Source organism: Haliotis cracherodii, unplaced genomic scaffold (assembly GCF_022045235.1).
Source record: "Haliotis cracherodii isolate W230 unplaced genomic scaffold, xgHalCrac1.p SCAF_1, whole genome shotgun sequence".
NCBI classification, from domain to species: Eukaryota; Metazoa; Mollusca; class Gastropoda; order Lepetellida; family Haliotidae; genus Haliotis; species Haliotis cracherodii.
The window spans coordinates 88355501-88374018 of record NW_027266264.1 but is presented as its reverse complement, the minus strand read 5'-3'; the positions used below and the strand labels follow the sequence as shown (position 1 = coordinate 88374018).

Below are 18518 nucleotides of genomic sequence, written 5' to 3'. Positions count from 1 at the left end.
TTGTGCTTTAATAAATCTTGAATTCAAGACGAAAAGCACCGTAAACCAATAATTAGCGGGTTTTTCAAGCATAAAACATGGTGGTTATCTCCCCGGATATAGAGGGCGCTGTGATATGTTTGTAAGCGAGTTATCGATAGAAAACGTTACACTATGTGAAGATATTTACCGTATGTCAAATTTAAACAAACAATGATATGCAAATTGGATTTTAGGCCATTCGTGACATATCCCAACCACAGCAATGTTCAGAAGTAAGTATACAGTGATAAATGTAATTCCATTGCTCGTTATACAGCGCGTCATTCACCTACAGCATTCCTCGCATATTTTACCCTTCGTTTTTGACAGTCAGTAAATTTTCGATGATAATGGGTTTTTTCCAAAACTAAATGCAAAACTGAAAAAGAGAGATTTGAAATGCTCTGGCAAATATGATACTACTGAAATAGAGAGACTGGCCAGTGTGTGGTTGTTGTTACTGTTCGTATTCAGCGATTCAAGTGACCAGTTTTAGACAGCTGAAAGATAATTCTTCATGTTTCTGTAGTTAGTTTGGACCCCAAAGAATAAATACACTCTGTTATTGTAGGAAAGATCCAGGGAGTTGTGGACTTTACCAGGTTTCAATTAGCGCAGAAAGGGTCGTTGTCTGCACAGGTACTGCAGATATGTACCCCATGTACAACAGATATGTACCCCAGGTACCTACATTTCTATATACGGAAATGTACCCTTGCCAAAGTGAGAATACAGAAAGGTGCCCTGTACACAAACTGCGAACATGTTCATCTTCCTCACCCCAAACCGAGGCTGGTTCATGTTATAGTTCTGGTTCGCCTGATGATGAGTGCATGCTGGATAATGCTGTGCGCCATGGAATAATAGAGAAATGTATGTACGTTACTCTGGGTACTTGTGTTTTATATAGCACATTCGAATACACATGAAACAACAGCATAACGGTTCCGATCCATTTATGGTGACGATGTATTGAGCGAAAAATATACAATGCTTACTGCCCTTTTGAATTTTACCGCAGTCTGTTATGCAGGACGTTTTGTATGCGTTAGCATTCAAGTCACAGGTTAAGTGCATTGCACAGTATTTGTAGTACATGTGCAGATGACGACCCCTTCCACTCCAATAGGGCCTTGTGGAGGATTGAACTCATGTTGCCAGCTTGAAACTAAGCTAATGAGTCAATCGAATTAGCCAACACCTTGCCACATGACCACAGGCGCTATCGCAAATAGATAGTGCTTGTTTGCCAAGTCATCATCACTTAAGGATTGTAAAGGGTTGCCTAATCCTGGAGATAGTAAAAAGGTGTTTGTTTCGCAAATGTTTGGGTGTAACAAAGTAGACACAATTTATGGATAGCAACTTCTTAATTTACTGTGAAGGTGACATTTCGGTATAGAACCTTATACCGTTGTCTTAAGGTACGGTAACAATTAATCATTAGAACGTATAGTATTGATTGCCCACATATTTGATGTGATTAAAATTTGTAATCTGTCCAAAGTAGACTGTGTTCATCTGTCAATTGTCATAATTGAGTATCAGAAGTGTCTTGGAGAAGTTCACTCTCTTCTTGATTATTCCAGCAGGAGTACTTTTTGTCTTTCTTTCTTTTTACTGGTACAGAATCTCACAAGAGAAAACATTTCTCAATATCTGCAGAGGAGGAGTTGTGCAACCTACGTAGCCTCCCAAAAGAAGCCTTCTTCTACACCCAGCAGCGGCAGTATGGACTGGGGAAGCGACTGCCACAAAGCATCTTTTCGGACTACTTGGCTGAACAAATACCTTGCTTACTTCAAGAGAGAGAATTCAAACTAGGTTCAATTAACAAGATATTTGCTGCCAAGTGGTTGAGTGACAAACAGGTTGTTTTTGGCACAAAGTGCAATCAGGTTCGTTTGTAATGATAAGAAGGCATCAGCATGTTAATGTTACATTCATGGTGTTAGGGAGGGTTGATAAACAATCCTTGATATACAGTTTTCTCAAATGTACCAATATCTCGGACCTTTTCTCGGGTCCTGAATGCCTCACTATATAAATACATTTAAATTTACTTGCTTGTTTCAAAGTCGAGATAATATTACACAGCACTAACTCTAACCTTCGACTGGGACCCAACTTTGACTTTACTATAGAATTTTGTATCTTTATCTTGAAGTTGGCATTGCCACAATGACAGTATTGAGAAGTGCAGGTATATCTAGTACCTTTCTTCACACATCTAACATCGCTGTAAAGGTACAGAGCATTGAAACTAATTGTTCAAACAATTATGTCCTTATCTTTTATTCCTACTGTAATCATGGTAATGGTAATTTTTACTGACAAATAAAATATCGTAAATAGACATGACTAGAAACTAGGGCTGGGACGAGTCCAAATTTACTACCCGGGTACCTGACACCCTATTACCCGGCCCTACCCAGATATCCGCTGTAGGTCTCAATAGTTGGGTACAAAATGTCCGATTGGGAATTGTTTTACCGCATCCCTAGCAAAAACTATTTAGATATACATATAAAATGATCTGATCATGTTTTCTCTGCAGTTGATAGATGCTTTATCCTTACTCGAACAGATAAAAGTGAATGAATGCCTGCATCGTGAGAAAGAAAGTGTAACCATTGAGTTATATAGTTAATGTCATTAAACTGTATATATAACGGGTCCGGATAGTCCTACTCAGGGTCCACCCGACCCGAGTACCAAAGTTACCCGTCCCAGCCCTGGTAGAAACATGGCGACTGGTTACGTAAAAAATTGCTAATCAAAGTAGGATGAGAGGAAGCAAAGTCATGTGACACTCAAAATATCCAAGCTGTGAATTAACAAACTTGAGGCATGAGTGTCACTTTGTTGCTTTGTCCAGTGGATAGACTAAATAGTGATTGCTATTCAAATGTCCCAATATCTCGGAGTTACAAAATGGCCCATCTTCCCGAGGCAAAAGCGTTCACTGGCTTTACAAGTCCAGTTTCTACCCTTGCCGAACTAGGCTGGAATTTCTTGGCTCGATCGTAGCGCCACCAGTGGCTATTACCAGTTATGTCCCTCATAAGCCTCTCATATGGACCAACCATATTCCACCTCTCGTATCACAAGCATTTGCTTCAAACAAAATATTGGCTCCCAGTCAAGACGACATGATCGACCATCAACATCTGCTTGTGATAAAATGGTTCTTACTTCGCGAAGTACATCAAATCATGTGAGCACCTTGATTAAAAACATGAAAATATTTGGAAAATATCTGTTGATAACGAGTTAGCGGTGCACATGCTTTGCAAATCCTGCAATCGACCGAAATCTGCATGACAGTTTACAAACCAGATTTCGATTTTGGTGCTCGATTTTGATTGGACTTTGCATAGACTCGTTAGTCCAGCCAAAATGTAACGCCATAATCCCAGCCTAGTTCGGCAAGGGTAGAAACTGGACTTTTATAGTCAGTTAACTCTCTGACCTCGGGAAGATGAAAATGGCCCAACTAGGTTCCTCAGTATGTTGTTTTTTAATGTAATTGCCATGTACTTGATAAGAGTCATAAGAAATATTTTTGCTGAGCTGCCCAATACATGCAATAGTTAAGGTAATCTAAAGCACTAGTAACAAATTGCCATTTTTAAGGGTTTTGTTATATGTTATCACTATAAGGGGTATTATTTTGGTAGACTAAATATGTTAGTTTCTACCCATGTTGGTTATCATGAACATCATCATTGTCAACTGTCAAATACATTGTATTTACTAAAATTGCATTTTTCACGTGTTAATTGTCATGAATGAGATAATACTAACAATAAGGTGTACACTGCATGTTCAAAAGTGTGATAATGATAATCATCATAAGAAATATTGAATCATAATGTCACTGTCCTCCCTCTTCATTTCTGTGTTACAGTTAATAGTGCTTGACACAACGTCAGGTCGCATGACAAACATTCCCAAGCTGAAAAGCAGCGAGGAGAGTATTCCAGCCAAATGCCCATGTGGTATTCATAGTATTGCCATCAACCCATCCAACACACTGCTGGCAACAGGTGCTAACCACACCAATGACATCGCCGTCTACAAGCTGCCAACATTTGACCCGGTCTGCGTAGGGGAGGTAAGACGATGGTCAATGTTCTCCCAGGCGTCTTTCCAGGAAACTGTTTCAATTTTTTCACAACTATTGTAAATAAATGAATGGTTTGAGAATTGTTAGAAATATTAAAATTAAAGATTAGGGTCTTGTCAGGTGAAATTTCTGAATTTTGTGTGACTCTGTCAATGTCAAAAAAAGAGTTCTAGTTTGGGAAAGGTTTGCTTTATAAAATGAAAATATGCTATGATCCATTTCATGCCCAGTACACAGTGACTTGCTTTGGGTATCAGCCACAGGTACAGCAAGTTATAGCACATGACATTTGATGCAGAATATATTTCCTGTGATATTCCGGTACTTTTTGTCCACATGTATGTCAGCAATTGTCAAAATCATGTCTACAATGTAGGAATAAGATTAGCTTTAACATAAAACTTAAATTTGATATTAAGATCAGAACTGATTATGATGGTATGGATCGGAAATTTGACATTGCTCATGATAATATATGGAATTATTTCATTGTCTATTCGTGATGTAGTACATTTTCACTGACAGAATTTGAAAAAATATAAGATTATCCAGAAAGCTCACAATAGCGCACTATGCATGTATTGGAATTTGGTAACGGTATATGGGTAGATGTAGATTTTATGTCAGTACCTTCCTGCCCAGTTACCATGGTTACACATGAGGTGAACATGTGCTGATGGACTCCTCTTGTTTCAGCTGGGACACAAAGACTGGGTGTTTGATCTGGTGTGGATTGATGATGAGTTTGTGTTGTCGGGTATGTTCAAAGACATAAACAAAGTAGTGGCTTCAGGAATAAAAATTTAAAAAATCAACTATAATTTGAGTCTATCATCTGTTAAATAATGTCACATGAACATCAACTAGTGCAACATTCCAACATATCCTCTGTGCAACATGGCCCAAAATATCCCCTGTCCAACATGGCCCAATATATCCCATGTGCAACATCCCAGCATATCCTCAGTGGAACATCTCAATATATCCCATGTGCAACATCCAGGCATATCCCCTGTGGAACATGACCCAATATATCCCCTGTGTAACATGATCCAATATATGCCCTGTGTAACATCCCAAAATATCGACTTTGCAACAGCCCGATATATCCTCTTTGCAACTTGGCCCAATATACCCCCTGTGCAACATCCTAATATGTCCCCTGTGCAACATGACCCAAAATATCCCATGTGCAACAGCTCTATATCCCCTATGCACCATCTCAACATATCCCCTGTGCAATATATCAATATATCCCCTGTGCAACATCTCAATATATCCCCTGTGGAACATCTCAATATATCCCCTGTGCACCATCTCAATATATCCCCTGTGTAATATCTCAACATATCCCCTGTGCAACATCTCAATATATCCCCTGTGCAACATACCAACATATCCCCTGTGTTACACCTCAACATATCCCCTGTGTAACATACCGACATATCCCCTGTGCAACACCTCAACATATCCCCCGTGCAACATACCAACATATCCCCTGTGCACCATCTCAATATATCCCCTGTGCAACATACCAACATATCCCCTGTGCAACACCTCAACATATCCCCCGTGCAACATACCAACATATCCCCTGTGCACCATCTCATATATATCCCCTGTGCAACATACCGACATATCCCCTGTGCAACACCTCAACATATCCCCTGTGTAACATCTCAACATATCCCCTGTGCACCATCTCAGTATATCCCCTGTGTAACATCTCAACATATCCCCTGTGTAACATCTCAGTATATCCCCTGTGCACCATCTCAATATATCCCCTGTGCAACATCTCAGTTATTCCCCTTTGCACCATCTCAATATATCCCCAGTGCAACATCTCAGTATATCCCTTGTGCAACATCTCAGTATATCCCCTGTGCACCATCTCAATATATCCCCTGTGCAACAGGGATCCTGTCTATTGACTCACCAGAAAGAAATATAAACTAGACACAGGCTTCACACTAGCATTACCAACATTACTGACTGACGTGACGGACTGCAGACAGTGTTTGTCAGTGATGAAATCTTTGTCCAGAAATAAAAAGTGCTTAGAACATGAGTTACATGTAACTATATATGGAGTTATCTCCCTTACATTGTTGCATATCAGACAATATGAAAACAGAAATATATTTTGATCTAGGAATTTGATCAGATATGTTTTCTTTTTAACTCTCATATTATCATGTAAATTTCATACCTTTTTGTTGTGATTTGTGGTGTTGGGTATGGCCTCTAATCTTTTGTTGTGATTTGTGGTGTTGGGTATGGCCTCTGATCTTTTGTTGTGATTTGTGGTGTTGGGTATGGCCTCTAATCTTTTGTTGTGAATCAAAGTGTTGCTGTTGTCTGATATTGCTTTTATGGAGCGTGTACCTCCATATATGGAGTGATGTACTCTACCTTGTAGAAAATGAATGCTGACAATACCTTGATGTATATCAGGTTCTCGGGACAACAATCTCGCCCTGTGGAAGATCGACAACTGTGATGATGACCTGTCTTCTCATGTCAACACCCTGTACATACCGGAGTACACCGTCAAGCACCCTGTCACAGTGCAGTACTGTCAGAAGGCGGAGAAAGTCCGAGCTCTTGCATTTCACCAGGAACGAAAGGTGAGCAGACTGACGGCTTAGCTTTAGATACACTGCCATGTGTGCCAAGCTGTGTGGGAACCTGTCCTGGCAGTCTTAGTCACAGTAGACTTGGTATTGAAGAATCCTAACTTGTCTTCTGTTCATTGCTACAGTACTGCCTCAGGACACATGTGGATTGGTCATTGGTTGTAGGGTTGTTGAGTATGTTTTAGTAGAAGTATCATGACTCATTATCATGATAATATACACTTGGCACAAGAATGTATGTGCAGAGAGGATTTTGGCCAAATTAGCAAGGTACTGATGATTCTAGATGCTGATGGGGCTAAAACTTACAAGAAGAGATGAGCAACTACCTAGTGTCATGTATTTGTATGATTTGACGACTTCTATATGTATTTTATATGTTAGATGTACAAACAAATTCACTGAATTCCGACACAAGATATGCCTCGAAGGACATCAATATGCTTTGTAACTTCTTCCTCCACAACAGTAGGCAATTTTCCTTCTTGGTTCGATTGTAAAACTGTAGAACAATGAAAAACATACACCGCTGCGATTCGCTGTGGAGAGTTGCGTCCCTTGGGCCCGCCAGAAACCTATGATTGTGGGTTCGAATCCCGGTTCACCCCGATTATGTTTCTAGGTTTGTCAGCTCCATACCTGTGCTCGTGGGTTTCACCGACCTGGTAAACGTCTGAGACCTGCATCACTTCGGGCTTTCCTCCCACATGAAGCTGACACGCAGTGATATAACTTGAACACTGTTAAAAGCGGCGTTAAACCCAACTCACTCACTCACTCATGTCAGCACATGATATTTTACTCTATTTTGCAATTTATGGATGTGAATGTTGCTCCTTGTTGGCTGTAATGCTCCTGTGGTGACATCTCCCCTGCTATGACGAGGGTGGGCTGTGTTTGCAGTAATATTTTGTTAACAAACTTGTGCATTGATGATGACCTCCCACGTTTTCGTCACAAGTGCGTGGAATACAAGTGCCTGAAGTCGTCTCAGGATCTCAAAGGTCTTTGCTCTGATTGCCAGAATCCAGCACCAGGCTCATGATGCTCCATCGCCCACAATGCACTGAGTGTATCCATCTGTCTGTTGATCTGTATCTCATTGGACTGTGCCAAAGGGCACTACAGAGAATCCAGTGCCAGGCGCATGATGCTCCATGGCCCACAATGCGCTGAGTGTATCCACCTGTCTGCTGATCTGTATCTCAATGGACTGTGCAAAAGGGCACTACAGAGAATCCCCACACAAGCCTGCCACCGTTGCTGCTCTACGGGCGCCTCATCTTGTGGGTCAGCCCTCGGGGTTACCACTCCTGGGGATTACCTTGCCTCCTACTCCCACCCTGTTAGCGGATCACCTCAGGCTTCTCCTCTGTCATTGCCCTGGCTCTCAGTATTTTCAGGCATCTACACTATGAGTACATAAGTATCTCCACCTGCACCTCCTCAGTAGCGACATCGCCTCGGCTCTTGATGTCTGCCTCGGATGCTTACTGGCAGGCTCTGCCTCGCCAAGCCCTGCATCTCCAATTGCCACATCATCAGTCACCACCTCTACAAGCACAGTATCTGGGTTATCCACCATGGATGCCAGACTGTACCCTGCATACCAACCCATTATCAGGCGCCTTATGTATATATCAGATGTTGCTTTAAATTTGTTCTACTCAGATGCAACTGTGGTCTTGTGTATCCAACGTATCAGCAGATTGCCTGCATCGCGGTGCTTGCAAAAACTTCGCCTCTCTATGATGTCTCCTCACAAATTGATCTGTCGCCTCTGCTGCTGTCTTCTCAAGTGACACTCTGGAAGTAGGGGCAAGCAAGGTGCCACCTCTGATGCCTCCTGGGACACCCCGCGACCATTTTGGTTTGTGGCGCCGTTCTGGGTGCCCCGTTCTCCGCAATCATTGGATTCTACATGGAGAACCACCAGATCACACTCTTCTTCTCTGGACAAGGTGTCTCAGTGTGGATAAGCAGCCTCCTCGTGGCATCCAGACCCGTGAAGAGCTGGGGTAGACTAGGTCTTCAGCAACCTATGCTTGCTGTATAAGGCGACTATGCTTGTCGTAAGAGGCGGCTAACAGGATCGGGTGGTCACGCTTGCTGATTTGGTTGATGCATGTCATCCTATCCCAGGTTGGTGGATCGATGATGATGATGTCAATCACTGGATTGTCTGGTCCAGATTATTTACAGACCACCGTCATATAGTTGGAATATTGCTGAGTGGGGCATTAAACAACAAACAAACAAATCTTTGCATCCAAAGATCCCGTTCTATGGATTATGGATGTTGTTAAGCTTGAAGAGTCTGTTCCTACACCATTGTTTAGGTGTACTTTTTGACCTTGTTACGACACCTACATACACAGTTCCCTCACATACTTTGGTTGATGGGATGCCATTGATGGCTGAAGAATCGGACTTGTGTCTGGTTGTTATTGCTTTGTGTCTCATCACGACCTTCACTCAGGCGTTGGTGACAGGGGAAAGCCCACTGTAAGCAGACAACATCATTAGAAGACATGGCAGAACTCTTGATGCACTCGCCCCCTTCTGTGGTCTAGTGGTAGTGCGTCCACCCGGAGAGTGGTCTGGGGTTCGATCCCCATTCGTGTTAAACTGAAAGACATTAGAAGATGGTACTTGTTGTTACCCTGTCTGGCACTCAGGATTAAGGGGATAAAAGAAGGTCGGATCGATGTCAGTATACTGTGTCTGAGTAGCGTATTTATGTTAAACTGCATGGTATCTCAGTGTGCAAGCACTATAAATCAGCCTCTGTCCAGACTTGTACAAGCAGCCACACAATACACATGCATGCACATAACTATATAGGTGCAATAATATTGAACGCAACGTTAAACCCCATTTCACCTCACATCTTGATGCACGCGATAGTCTTCCTCCTCCTCCTTAGATGATAAGCCCACTTTTATGGAAGCGGAATAGAGTCTCTTCTATTGGAGTTTCTCTGTCAGCCTTGGTTGGTGAAAAGTTGTTCAACAATCAGGTCCAGGAGCTACATGAGGAGTCTCTCTCCACCACCCAAGCCAAAGCGATGTGTGTAGATAGGTGCAAGTCAACTGGGCACTCACTGTACTAGGAGGACTCATTAACAGCTGATAGCTAAGCACCTCCAGCAGTCTCACTCGTATTTGAAACCTGATCTGATCAGATGACTTCTGCACAGTCTTCAAAAAACCAGACCAGTGAGACATTGCAACCAGCCCTCCTCCTCAGGCACTGGGTAGAGTGCCCGGTGTGGCAATCAGTCATGCTGCACCACCAGTGGGTGAGTGGACTTTGCTGCCACTAGCCATCCCTCTGTGGGTATTCAATCATACCGTCGTGTCTTCGGATGGTCACTCTGCCACTGCTCTGTTCTCCTATCCAACCTGCTGACTTCCAAGCCTCACTCAACCTCCAGGATGCCTACTTGCATGTCCCAACGTGCATGAAATTAGGGCATTGCCGTCCATGATGGCACTCAACCCCAACAATCGTCCGTGTATGTTTTTGGAATGTCACAGTACCTGCGGGGATCTCTCAGTTGAAGATATCGACAAAATGGTCCTTTTGTCTTCACCCAATTACTTGTCCCATGTGTATGCTGCTGTTGACGTGGCGGGAACAGGTGATTGCCATCAAACAGGCCAATACCAGAGCTTCTGCATTTTCACTCTATATCCAGTGTACTTCGTATATTGTGAGGGCAGCCATGGTTCCCAGTCTTTTAAATACCTCTACCTGTATCGTCCAGCCCACCTGGTGACATATGACTGGACTAGTGAAGCTGAACACACCCATGGGTTGAAGAACAAGTGGTAGTCTAGTTTCAGTCCATGCTCTGGACCGACAACAATCATAGCGAAAGATGATGGATGGGGTAACACAGGAGCATGCTGGGAGCAATATGGTTGGAGAGTGTGTTCGGTTAAATGTTCCACATTGTTTCACGATCGAAGCAAAAAGTGATATTGCATACTGTTGTGTCAGGATAAGTATATAAATAAGGGAAATACTCCGATTCCATATTATTAAGCATTATTGTTTGAAGTTGTGTGTTGGTACAGTTGTATATGAGAGTCACATTGTGTTCCAGGAACTGGCTGCCTTGTCCCTCAATGGCTACTTTCACCTGTGGGATGTCGAGACTTTCACACAGGTAAGACTGGTGTCCTCCAGATCAGGATACTTCAGTTTCAAGCTACAAATTAGGATGAAAATGTGCTGTCTATGCTAGACTGTGTTGTCAATCCAAGATGCCTGAAATGTCAATCCCAAATTTCTGGACATGTCAATCCCAGATGTCTGAACATGTCAATCCCAGATGTCTGAATGTGTCAGTCCCAGATGTCTGAACATGTCAATCCCAGATGTCTGAATGTGTCAATCCCTGATGTCTGAATTTGTCAATTCTAGCTGTCTGAATGTGTCAATCCCAGATGTCTGAAAGTGTCAATCCTAGCTGTCTGAATGTGTCAATGCCAGATGTCTGAACATGTCAATCCCAGATGTCTGAATGCGTCAATCCTAGCTGTCTGAATGTGTCAATCCTAGCTGTCTGAATGTGTCAATCCCAGATGTCTGAAAATGTCAATCCTAGCTGTCTGAATGTGTCAATCCCAGATGTCTGAAAGTGTCAATCCTAGCTGTCTGAATGTGTCAATGCCAGATGTCTGAACATGTCAATCCCAGATGTCTGAATGCGTCAATCCTAGCTGTCTGAATGTGTCAATCCTAGCTGTCTGAATGTGTCAATCCCAGATGTCTGAAAATGTCAATCCTAGCTGTCTGAATGTGTCAGTTCCATATGTCTGAATGTGTCAATCCCAGATGTCTGAATGTGTCAATCCCAAATGTCTGAACATGTCAATCCCAGATGTCTGAATGTGTCAACCCTACATGTCCTAATGTGTCATTCCTAGATGTCTGAATGTGTCAATCCCAGATGTCTGAACGTGTCAATCCTAGCTGTATGAATGTGTCAGTTCCAGATGTCTGAATGTGTCAATCCAAGATGTCTGAATGTGTCAATCCCAAATGTCTGAACATGTCAATCCCAGATGTCTGAATGTGTCAATCCCAGATGTCTGAATGTGTCAATCCCAGATGTCTGAATGTGTCAATCCCAGATATCTGAATGTGTCAATTCTAGCTGTCTGAATGTGTCAATCCCAGATGTCTGAAAGTGTCAATCCTAGCTGTCTGAATGTGTCAATGCCAGATGTCTGAACATGTCAATCCCAGATGTCTGAATGCGTCAATCCTAGCTGTCTGAATGTGTCAATCCTAGCTGTCTGAATGTGTCAATCCCAGATGTCTGAAAATGTCAATCCTAGCTCTGAATGTGTCAGTTCCAGATGTCTGAATGTGTCAATCCCAGATGTCTGAATGTGTCAATCCCAAATGTCTGAACATGTCAATCCCAGATGTCTGAATGTGTCAATCCTACATGTCCTAATGTGTCAATCCTAGATGTCTGAATGTGTCAATCCCAGATGTCTGAACGTGTCAATCCTAGCTGTATGAATGTGTCAGTTCCAGATGTCTGAATGTGTCAATCCCAGATGTCTGAATGTGTCAATCCCAGATGTCTGAACATGTCAATCCCAGATGTCTGAATGTGTCAATCCCAGATATCTGAATGTGTCAATCCCACATGTCTGAATGTGTCAATACCAGATGTCTGAATGTGTCAATCCCAGATGTCTGAATGTGTCAATCCCAGATGCCTGATTGTGTCAATCCCAGATGACTGAATGTGTCAATCCCAGATGTCTGAATGTGTCAATCCTAGATGTCTGAATGTGTCAATCCCAGATGTCTGAATGTGTCAATCCCAGATGTCTGAATGTATCAATCCTAGCTGTCTGAATGTGTCAGTCCTAGCTGTCTGAATGTGTCAATCCCAGATGTCTGAACGTGTCAATCCTAGCTGTATGAATGTGTCAGTTCCAGATGTTTGAATGTGTCACTCCCAGATGTCTGAATGTGTCAATCCCAAATGTCTGAACATGTCAATCCCAGATGTCTGAATGTGTCAATCCCAGATGTCTGAACATGTCAATCCCAGATGTCTGAATGTGTCAATCCCAGATATCTGAATGTGTCGATCCCAGATGTCTGAATGTGTCAATCCCAGATGTCTGAATGTGTCAATCCCAGATGTCTGAACATGTCAATCTCTGATGTCTGAATGTGTCAATCCCAGATGTCTGAATGTGTCAATCCCAGATGTCTGAATGTGTCAATCCTAGCTGTCTGAATGTGTCAATCCCAGATGTCTGAATGTGTCAGTCCCACATATCTGATTGTGTCAGTCCTAGGTGTTTGAATGTGTCAATCCTACTCTTTGTTTGACCGTACACACACACCTCCTGCGACTGATGGTTATGACCTGCTGATTATTCAGATGCCGAGCAAGAACCTGATGGACATCACAGAGAGTGTGTGTTTGAGTGTGAACCAGAAGAAGGTGCTTTATGCTGTGGGCTGCCACTCCTCCGTGCTGCTGGTGGACCCTCGCAGTGACTGCCACATCACACCCATATCCAAACACCCAGGCAGAGGTGAGATGTTGTCATAGTTCATGCAGAGGTGAGACGTTGTCATAGATCGTACAGAGGTGAAACATTGTCATAGATCATGCAGAGGTGAGACCTTGTCATAGTTCATACAGAGGAGAAACTCCATAGTTCATGCAGAGGTGAAACGTCATAGTTCATGCAGAGGTGAAACAACATAGATCGTACAGAGGTGAGACATTGTCATAGATCATGCAGAGGTGAGACGTTGTCATAGATCATGCAGAGGTGAGACGTTGTCATAATTCATGCAGAGGTGAAACGTCATAGTTCATGCAGAGGTGAAACAACATAGATCGTACAGAGGTGAGACATTGTCATAGATCATGCAGAGGTGCGACGTTGTCATAGATCATACAGAGGCTAGACGTCATAGTTCATGCAGAGGTGAAACGTCATAGATCGTACAGAGGTGGAACATTGTCATAGATCATGCAGAGGTGAGATGTTGTCATAGATCATATAGAGGCTAGACGTCATAGTTCATGCAGAGGTGAGACGTCATAGCACATGCAGAGGTGAAGCGTCATATATCATGCAGAGGTGAAACATTGTCATAGTTCATGCAGAGGTGAAACATTGTCATAGTTCATGCAGAGGTGAAACGTCATAGATCATGCAGAGGTGAAACATTGTCATAGATCATGCAGAGGTGAAACATTGTCATAGTTCATGCAGAGGTGAAACATTGTCATAGTTCATGCAGAGGTGAAACGTCATAGCACATGCAGAGGTGAAGCGTCATAGATCATGCAGAGGTGAAACATTGTCATAGTTCATGCAGAGGTGAAACATTGTCATAGTTCATGCAGAGGTGAAACGTCATAGATCATGCAGAGGTGAAACGTCATAGATCATGTAGAGGTGAAACATTGTCATAGTTCATGCAGAGGTGAAACATTGTCATAGTTCATGCAGAGGTGAAACGTCATAGATCATGCAGAGGTGAAATGTCATTGATCATGCAGAGGTGAAACACTGTCATAGTTCATGCAGAGGTGAAACATTGTCATAGATGATGCAGAGGTGAAACATTGTCATAGATCATGCAGAGGTGAAACATTGTCATAGCACATGCAGAGGTGAAACATTGTCATAGTTCATGCAGAGGTGAAACATTGTCATAGTTCATGCAGAGGTGAAACGTCATAGATCATGCAGAGGTGAAACATTGTCATAGTTCATGCAGAGGTGAAACATTGTCATAGTTCATGCAGAGGTGAAACATCATAGATCATGCAGAGGTGAAACGTCATAGATCATGCAGAGGTGAAACATTGTCATAGATCATGCAGAGGTGAGATGTTGTCATAGATCGTACAGAGGCTAGACATCATAGTTCATGCAGAGGTGAGACAACATACATCGTACAGAGGTGAGACATTGTCATAGTTCATGCAGAGGTGAAACATTGTCATAGTTCATGCAGAGGTGAAACATCATAGATCATGCAGAGGTGAAACGTCATAGATCATGCAGAGGTGAAACATCGTCATAGATCATGCAGAGGTGAGTCGTTGTCATAGATCGTACAGAGGTGAGACGTTGTCATAGATCGTACAGAGGTGAGATGGCGTATGGATCATACAGAGGTGAGATGGAGTATGGATCATACAGAGGTGAGATGGAGTATGGATCATACAGAGGTGAGATGGAGTATGGATGATGTGGTTTGAGTTGCAGATGCTTTAGTTTCACTGTTACTTTGTGTTGAGTGTTGATGTTGTGTTGTAGGTATTCGATCTGTGAGTTTCAACGAGGACATTCTGACCATAGGCACAGGGTATGGCATGGTTCTCTTTTATGACCTGCGGGCATGCAAGTACATTCAGCACAACTGTGGCCATGCATGTTACCTGAGTGTGGGCTCCGGCTGGCTGGTGAGTGCATAACACACCGCTAACAGACTCTCACACTCTCACACAACCCACGGCTAACAGACCCTCACACAACACACAGATAAGACCCTCACACAACTAACAGCTAACAGACCCTCACACAACACACTGCTGGCAGACCCTCACACAACACACAGCTAACAGACCCTCACACAACACACGGCTAACAGACCCTCACACAACACACAAATAACAGAGCTTCACACAACACACAGCTAACAGACCCTCACAGAACACACAGCTGACAGGACCTCACACAACACAAAGCTAACAGACCCTTACACAACACACAGCTAACAGACCCTCACACAACACACGGCTAACAGACCCTCACACAACACACGGCTAACAGACCCTCACACAACACACGGCTAACAGACCCTCACACAACATACAGCTAACAGACCCTCACACAACACACAGCTAACAGATCCTCACACAACACACAGCTGAGAGACCCTCACACAACACACAACTAACAGACCCTTACACAACACACAGCTAACAGACCCTCACACAACACACGGCTAACAGACCCTCACACAACACACGGCTAACAGACCCTCACACAACACATGGCTAACAGACCCTCACACAACATACAGCTGAGAGACCCTCACACAACACACAGCTAACAGACCCTCACACAACACACAGCTGAGAGACCCTCACACAACACACAACTAACAGACCCTCACACAACACGCGGCTAACAGACCCTCACACAACATACAGCTAACAGACCCTCACACAACACACAGCTAACAGACCCTCACACAACACACGGCTAACAGACCCTCACACAACATACAGCTAACAGACCCTCACACAACACACAGCTAACAGACCCTCACACAACACACAGCTGAGAGACCCTCACACAACACACAACTAACAGACCCTCACACAACACATGGCTAACAGACCCTCACACAACACACAACTAACAGCACAAATCAAATGTCAGAAGTACCCAAAGTAGAAAGATGTGATGTGTTCCTTAGTGTATCATCCATTAAATATAGTTTACTTCAGAGGGATGAAACAAAGTCTTTGATAGGCATTTAGGAGTTGTCATTATGTTGTTATCTTTGTACATTCATCCACCTTGTGTTGTGTAAACATCAGTATATATAGCACCCTATGCACATACTAAGCATTAACCTGATGAAGGAGCAAGAACTATCTCTGAAACTTCGTACAAAGAATAAAAAGAAGTTGCTATCCATAAAAAGTGTCATGTATTCATGAGATGAAACAGTAAACACATTCTGTCACAATTGGTCTAATTGTGATTTACTGCCAGTTCATGCATTTGTGTTGTCCAACCTGCTTCTGTGAGGAATATCAGGCTCCTTGACTGTTTCAGAAACCAGAGGAGGATGACCGCTATTTCTTGTCCAACCCAGGGTTCCCTAATGCAGTGTATACTCATGCCTATGACTCAAGTGGTACACGTTTGTTTGCCGCGGGGGGACCTCTGTCGTCAGTGTCATGGGGTAACTACGCTGGGCTGTGGTACTGAACACTGATCCTGAGCATCTCTGTGTGATCAGAGAACTGTGTCGGTATGTTCTACCAAGGACACCAAACACTACTTGGAGCATCTCTGTGTCAGGAGGTAATTCTGTCAGGTTTTGGTACCAAGAACCATGAACACTACTTGGTGCCAGAGCATCTCTGTGTCCTGGAGTGATTTTATCGGGTTGTTGTACCAAGGACTACACACACTTCTTGGTGCCAGGGCCTCTCTGTGATTGGTAGGTTCAACACGGAGGGCAAACATCTAGACATCTGGATGTCTCGACATGACCCTACATGTGTAGACTAACCCGGCCAGGGCAATCACACACAAGCTACACACAAGCTACACACAAGCTACACACAAGCTCCACATACAAAGGCTTGACACTCATGACTAGGTTGTGAAACAGGAATAGTGTCCTGCTTTGCCTACTAAAGATAGAGTTTTGATTATTACTGTGAAAACTGATGTTCATGAAAACACTTGATATATCAGCTTCCAATTGTTTCAGTGTTTTAAGCTCATCATAATTTTCTCACAGTTCACTGAAATAAAATTCTCCCCATGGAAGGGGTTAGGTGTGTAGCAATGAAATGATATCCATGTCAGGGAATTGGCTTTAGCAGTTTAACACAGTGGCAGCCTTGTTAAGTCAAATCCTTGCTTGATAATGATATATTGTTAAAGCAGATTCTTATGCATGTAGCACCATGATTCTCTCACATTGACTCACCACAAAACTCATCCATGCATGAAAGCTGTAGCTGTATACTGAGTGGTGTGCAAGATCATTCAGCTTGTGAAATCCAGATAAGGAGTATGTACGGCTGGTCCTGAGCAACGCAGAACTTCAGGAGACGTCCTTGCCGCTGCCCCGCGGAATTTAGAAGTTGACTAAGTATTCTGTATTAGGTTGTATCCATGTCATGTTACTCAAGCTGTAGGCCTCGTCATGTTGTAGATATGAGTACGAGTGGTGTGTGATTGAGATTGTTCATGCCCACACTCATGTACTGGACTGAAGGGTGTGGCAGTATGATTGATGTATGGTAGTTCCAGCAATACAGATTGATATGTCGAGTAAGGAACAAGGTTTCATTGTGCACATGTGTATTCTCTCTGCTGTCAAGTTTGTTTTGATCTATGAAAGTAACAAGAAGAAGATGATTCATCAAAGTACACATTGTAGACAGACTTTCAAATAATTATATACGATGGTCCTAAACATATTGTTTTGTCTTTCTGTTTTTGAAACCTTTCTATGAGTTTGAGAAGGATTATGGATGTTTTTTACCATGAAGTCCTGTTTAATGTTAAGCTGTTATTTTAATGAGAATGGTACTTATGTCTCTGTGTACATGGGATATGAATATTTCTCTCTACGTATGGCATGAATATTTCTCTTTGTACATCACTGGGTATCAATATTTCTCTTTCTATATAGAATATAAATATTTCTCTGTCTACATAGAGTATAAATATTTCTCTGTCTATATAGAATATAAATATTTCTCTGTCTACATTGAGTATAAATATTTCTCTGTCTATATAGAATATAAATATTTCTCTGTCTATATAGAGTATAAATATTTCTCTGTCTATATAGAATATAAATATTTCTCTGTCTACATAGAGTATAAATATTTCTCTGTCTACATAGAGTATAAATATTTCTCTGTCTACTTAGAGTATAAATATTTCTCTGTCTAC

At 42.6% G+C, this 18518-nt stretch overlaps 1 protein-coding gene across 1 annotated transcript; it reads left to right on the top strand.

The window, feature by feature from the left end:
- Nucleotides 1–116: 116 nt before the first annotated feature.
- LOC139470377 (DDB1- and CUL4-associated factor 12-like) lies at nucleotides 117–18301 on the top strand. Its single transcript, XM_071252795.1, has 9 exons — nucleotides 117–254; nucleotides 1651–1919; nucleotides 3932–4138; nucleotides 4847–4907; nucleotides 6608–6780; nucleotides 10901–10963; nucleotides 13214–13370; nucleotides 15120–15265; nucleotides 16653–18301. The coding sequence occupies exons 1-9, from the start codon at nucleotides 245–247 to the stop codon at nucleotides 16806–16808; spliced, it is 1242 nt and encodes a 413-aa protein (XP_071108896.1). The 5' UTR covers nucleotides 117–244; the 3' UTR covers nucleotides 16809–18301.
- Nucleotides 18302–18518: the final 217 nt, after the last annotated feature.